The sequence below is a fragment of the Crocuta crocuta genome, unplaced genomic scaffold (assembly GCF_008692635.1).
Source record: "Crocuta crocuta isolate KB4526 unplaced genomic scaffold, BGI_CrCroc_1.0 scaffold609, whole genome shotgun sequence".
Lineage (NCBI taxonomy): Eukaryota > Metazoa > Chordata > Mammalia > Carnivora > Hyaenidae > Crocuta > Crocuta crocuta.
Window position 1 is genome coordinate 256,239 of NW_027532827.1, and position 4,553 is coordinate 260,791.

The 4,553-nt window shown below is 46.3% G+C and overlaps 1 protein-coding gene across 1 annotated transcript in view; it reads right to left on the reverse strand.

Moving 5' to 3' along the window:
• Positions 1 to 3,687: 3,687 nt before the first annotated feature.
• The window catches only part of LOC144216016 (testis-expressed protein 13A-like), a 1,449-nt gene continuing 583 nt past the window's right edge, over positions 3,688 to 4,553 (reverse strand). The window contains exons 2-3 of the mRNA XM_077745297.1: positions 3,912 to 4,458; positions 3,688 to 3,838 (exon numbers count right to left, since the gene is read on the reverse strand). Of these exons, the coding sequence (XP_077601423.1) occupies positions 3,688 to 3,838; positions 3,912 to 4,458 (698 nt within the window). The remainder of the gene's footprint in view (positions 3,839 to 3,911; positions 4,459 to 4,553) is intronic.

Sequence of the window (4,553 nt, forward strand, 5' to 3'; positions counted from 1 at the left end):
GTCTCTAAATAAAATATGGCTTGAGTTATTTTTATTTTCCATTATTTTAGAGAAAGTTGTAGATAAGTTTGNCCTGGTCATTCCGTTTCACTATTTTGCTTGCTATTATCTCAGATGCAAGGCCGGAGAGCATCATTACCATTTTTACAGAGATAAAAATCACTATTTTTCAACAAGACGTTGGCACCTGCGAAGTTTTCATCCCTTTCCCTATTACAGCTGGGTCTTTCTTCTAGCAACATCATTTGTAAAGCTGTCTTACTTTTTAGCTGCCCATCTCACTAAGCATGCTAACCCAAAGGCTCAAAGGCCAAGTCCAATCTTGTTGAGGATACTTAGTGATAAAAAATGGAATTAATTTTTACTAATTTCTTTCTTCTAGACTTAGAAAAAACTTTAAAGTGGGTATAACACATGAAATCGTGAAAATATCAGTATCTTTTCTAAATCTTACCAATCATACACCTCAAACAAACTGACTGAATCTTTTCTTGAAAAACTTAAGTTATGAAAACAAGTTGTAACACCAGAGATTTGTGTCTGGTCCTCCTAGAACTAGTCACCTTCCTCTCCAGTGGCCCTCCTAGGCACCCCCCCAATTGTCCTCCCTTTTGGTTTTCTTTCATTTGGGTCCTATCCTAATTGGATCCTCTGTGCAGCTTGATGATCCTTTACACTATCCCACTCTCTACCTCCCACCCTGAAGTTACTACTTAAATATGCCACTGCCCAGAAACTCCCACCCCCACCTGGACCTTCTGTCCTCACTTTTGGGTGCCTTGTCTAAGGGACACACAAGGGGAACCCTCAATTTCCCTTCTTTTTGCCACACATATCAGTGTCTGCTCTCCTCTTCTCCTATCCCAAAGGAAGAGGTGGCCTTTCCAAACCCACTCATGCCATCAAATTTACTTCCTTTTATTTTTTTATTTGTGAACATTTAATAATTTTATTTTCACAACACAGAAGTATATAAAGTAGAATCCCTCCATCCCACTGCCCCACTCTACTCCATTTTTTTCTGAAAAGAAAAAAAAATTTTTCCAGACATTTTCTATACCTTTTCAAATGTCAGTGTATAACATAAGGCACACATAAACATATAATATACATATCATACTTATGTAGCAAAAATTGGCCTTTATATTTTATATACTTAATAGTACAATGAACATGCCTTCAAAACAGTATTCAGGGCTTATCTCCTTCTTTTACATATTTCTTGTGCTTTCAAGTTTCTTCAGCTGTCTCCATCCCCATGGTTCAAATTTCTCCCAAATTCCAAAGAACTTTGTATCTCTCAGCCATGTATCCTACCCAACTCCTTCCCTTCACAGCCAGGAGTCCTTGAAGAGCTTCCCTCACTGCACTCCTTTGCTTCCCACCCAACTCCCTGGTCCTTGCAGTTTGGTTTCTGCCCCTCCTCCACCCATATTTGCTTAAAAATCAAAAGTGATCACCAGACCAAGTGAATACTTTTCACCTCCTTAGGGCCTTTCCCGCAGCCTTGTGTACTGCTGAGCATGCTCCTCTTGCAACTCTCTTCCCCCTATTCTGACTAGTCCTAAGGACCTTATTGCCTTCATGGTTCCTAACTAAGGGTGATTTTGCCCTCCAGTGGACATGTTACAGTATCTGAGGATAATTTTAGTTGTCACAATGGAGGGGTGGGTGCTATTGGCACCAAGTGTGTAAAGGCTAGGGATTCTGCCAAACATCCTAAATGCACAGCACAATCCCCTGAAATATATAAGTATCCAGCCCAAAGTATCGAGAGTACTGAGGTGGTAAAACTCTGAGGACATTTCTAACAAGTACAGACCCTTTAATAACTAGCTAGGAATCTGGCCCCAAATCTTGAAAATGATTATCTGTATCTGTTCCCAAATGAGACAATTCAAAGTCACACCCAGATGCTGCAGAGATGTCCCAGGCCCATGACAACTTCAGTTTCTAGGTCCCCAGTTCCCAGGTAATATCCAAGGCTCCTCCAGTTGTCTCAGTCTTGTCCAGGTGTGAACCTTACCATCCTTCCACCTGTGGGCTAAGGCATACATTTAACCCTGCTCAATACAGCTTATAATAAGAGGGGGAGACATAGACAACCATCCCCCTCCCCCTTTCTTGGTTTGCCGTCTTCCTCTGGAAATTGATTTCCATTTAGGTATGTTCTATTCCACACTTCTGAATTCACTGACGGCTTTGTAGCCAGATTCTTCTCTCACTATTAACCTGGTAATGAGTTGGTGGAGAGAATCCCTCAGGATGGCAGCATACTTTGGTCAGTGATCTAAACCAATAAACCCTCTGGGTACTATCAGATGCTGACTTACCTCCTTGGCAGTGGCATGTGACTGTACCCAGTTCTGCCCACTAGGTACTGGGGAGGATTCTTCTGTCATAGGGCTGAACAGCCATAGCAGTCCTTGCTTGCAGCTGATGCTGGCATCCTCTATATGCAGCCCTGGGGCACCTGGATGGCTCATTCGGTTAAGCATCTGACTCTTAGTTTTGGCTCAAGTCATGATCTCTCAGTTTGTAGGCTTGAGACCCACATTGGGCACTATGCTGGCAGTGTGGAGCCTGTTTGGGATTCTCTCTCTCCCTCTCTCTCTGCCCTTCCCCACTTGCGCTGTTTCTGTCATTCTCAAAATAAACTTAAAAAAAAAAAGTATGTATGCAGTCCTAAGATTCCCTTGGAGTAGGAAATCTCTGCTGTGTCATATGCCTGTAGTTAACCCTAGGCCTGTTTTGATTGTTTCTTGTGATATAACTTGCTTAGAACGTGAACAAGATTCCTGTCCAGTTTATTCTTGGAGACTCATGGGATGCAGGAATCCCTACTACCATCACTCCCTGATGCACCTCCCCAGCCAGTTCCAACATTTTCTTTGATGGTCTGTGGTTTGCACCTGCTCTTCTGGTATCAATTTCTGACTTGGAAACAATCTGGTTGTCCAGAGCAGGAACCCATTCAAGTTAACTTAAAGAAAAGGGGATCTCTGTAGTGTGGATTTTCATGAAGAATAAATGCAGAAGTGGAAAAGTGGTCAGGCCACTACTGTTTCCGTCTCTGGGGTTGCAGGATCAAATCCTCTGCTTCTCTATTCCTGGCATCCTCTAAAAGACACTCAGCCTCTATAAAGCACACGGTTCTGCTCCCCCACAGTCAGGGTCAGGCCTCAGCTGTGGCCTCACTGTCCATGACTCCAACTTTGGCCCCAACCCCAAATAACCTACCACTTCCTTGCCCAACACCATCCTGACTATGGGACTATGGAAAATGCCTCTCTAGTGTGAGAACCTGTGTGGCTAAGCATAAGTCAGATGTCCACTCCTCCAATCATATACAGCCTACGTGGGGAGAGGGGTGGGTTGTCACAAACATGGCTGCTCAGGTCCACCAGATACTAGAGTAGGGAAGGGAGGCACATACTAACAGAAGCTACTGTGCTTCTGGGGTGTAGAACGCTAATGCTCTGGAATACAAAGGGGGTCATCAAAACAAGTCTCTATATTTTATTCCCCGAACCACCCAATCTGTACCCTCTACATGCACCACCCCATACCCCACCCCACCCCACTTTTCCTCCTCTCAGAAGCCCNACCCTCCCATACTTCTTCCCCTCCTTCTGAAAATTGATTTCCCATTGAGATATGCTTCCATTCCATTTCACATTTCTGAATTCACTGAGGGTTTTGCAGCCAGATTCCCCTCCCACAGCGGAAGCAAGTTTCCCTCCGTGAAAAATTCACAGCTTTACACCAAGGGCAGTCCCAATCCCCGGGTCTGCGAAATGTGGGAGGTCTTCTGTGCTGACAGGGATCAGAGTCTCTCCTGTCTCTTTGGTGGTCTTGAGGGTCTTTTCCCCGGGACCCCACNAAGGACATCTGGGTCTACCCTCTCTCTTTGGGATTCTTGAGGGCTTGTTCCCTGAGACCCCACATAAGACCACAAGTTAACATCAGAGGGCCTCCAGTGGGGAGACATCTGAGATGGAGCTCCTGGGGTAAACAATATTGCTGGTGGGGTTGGTGTGGGCGCAGGCGGGAAGGGGGAAAGGGGGCAGTCATAGGAGTATGTGAACGAGGCAGGGAGCTGGACAGGCAGGGGTGATGGTGTGGCTGTGGCCCCCGGCTTCATTGTCCCAGAGAAATGCAACATGGCTGTATCCAATGACCTGGCATCTCCCTCCCTCTGCCCACCAGAGGTGTAACTTTTCTGCTCTGCTCCAGGAACGTGCACGAGGCCTCCATCTGGGTTGTTTGTGGCCTCTGCCCCTTCTGCATCTTTCTGTCTTCTTCCTCTTCCTGTGGCACCAGCAGCAGTAGCAGAAGTACCGGCAGACCCCGCCTTTTCCTCCTCACCTGCTCCTTCTGTCCCAGCCTCACTGGCAGTGGCCAAGCCTGGCTCCTCTGCAACCTGCATCCGCTCCCGGGAAGACTCCAGCTCCTGCAGAGAAGTGGGCAGGGTTGAGACCTATTTTGGGGATGGTAAGGGGGGGTGGGACAGGGAGACAGGGCCAGGAGATGGGGCAGGGACCAAGTTGAGG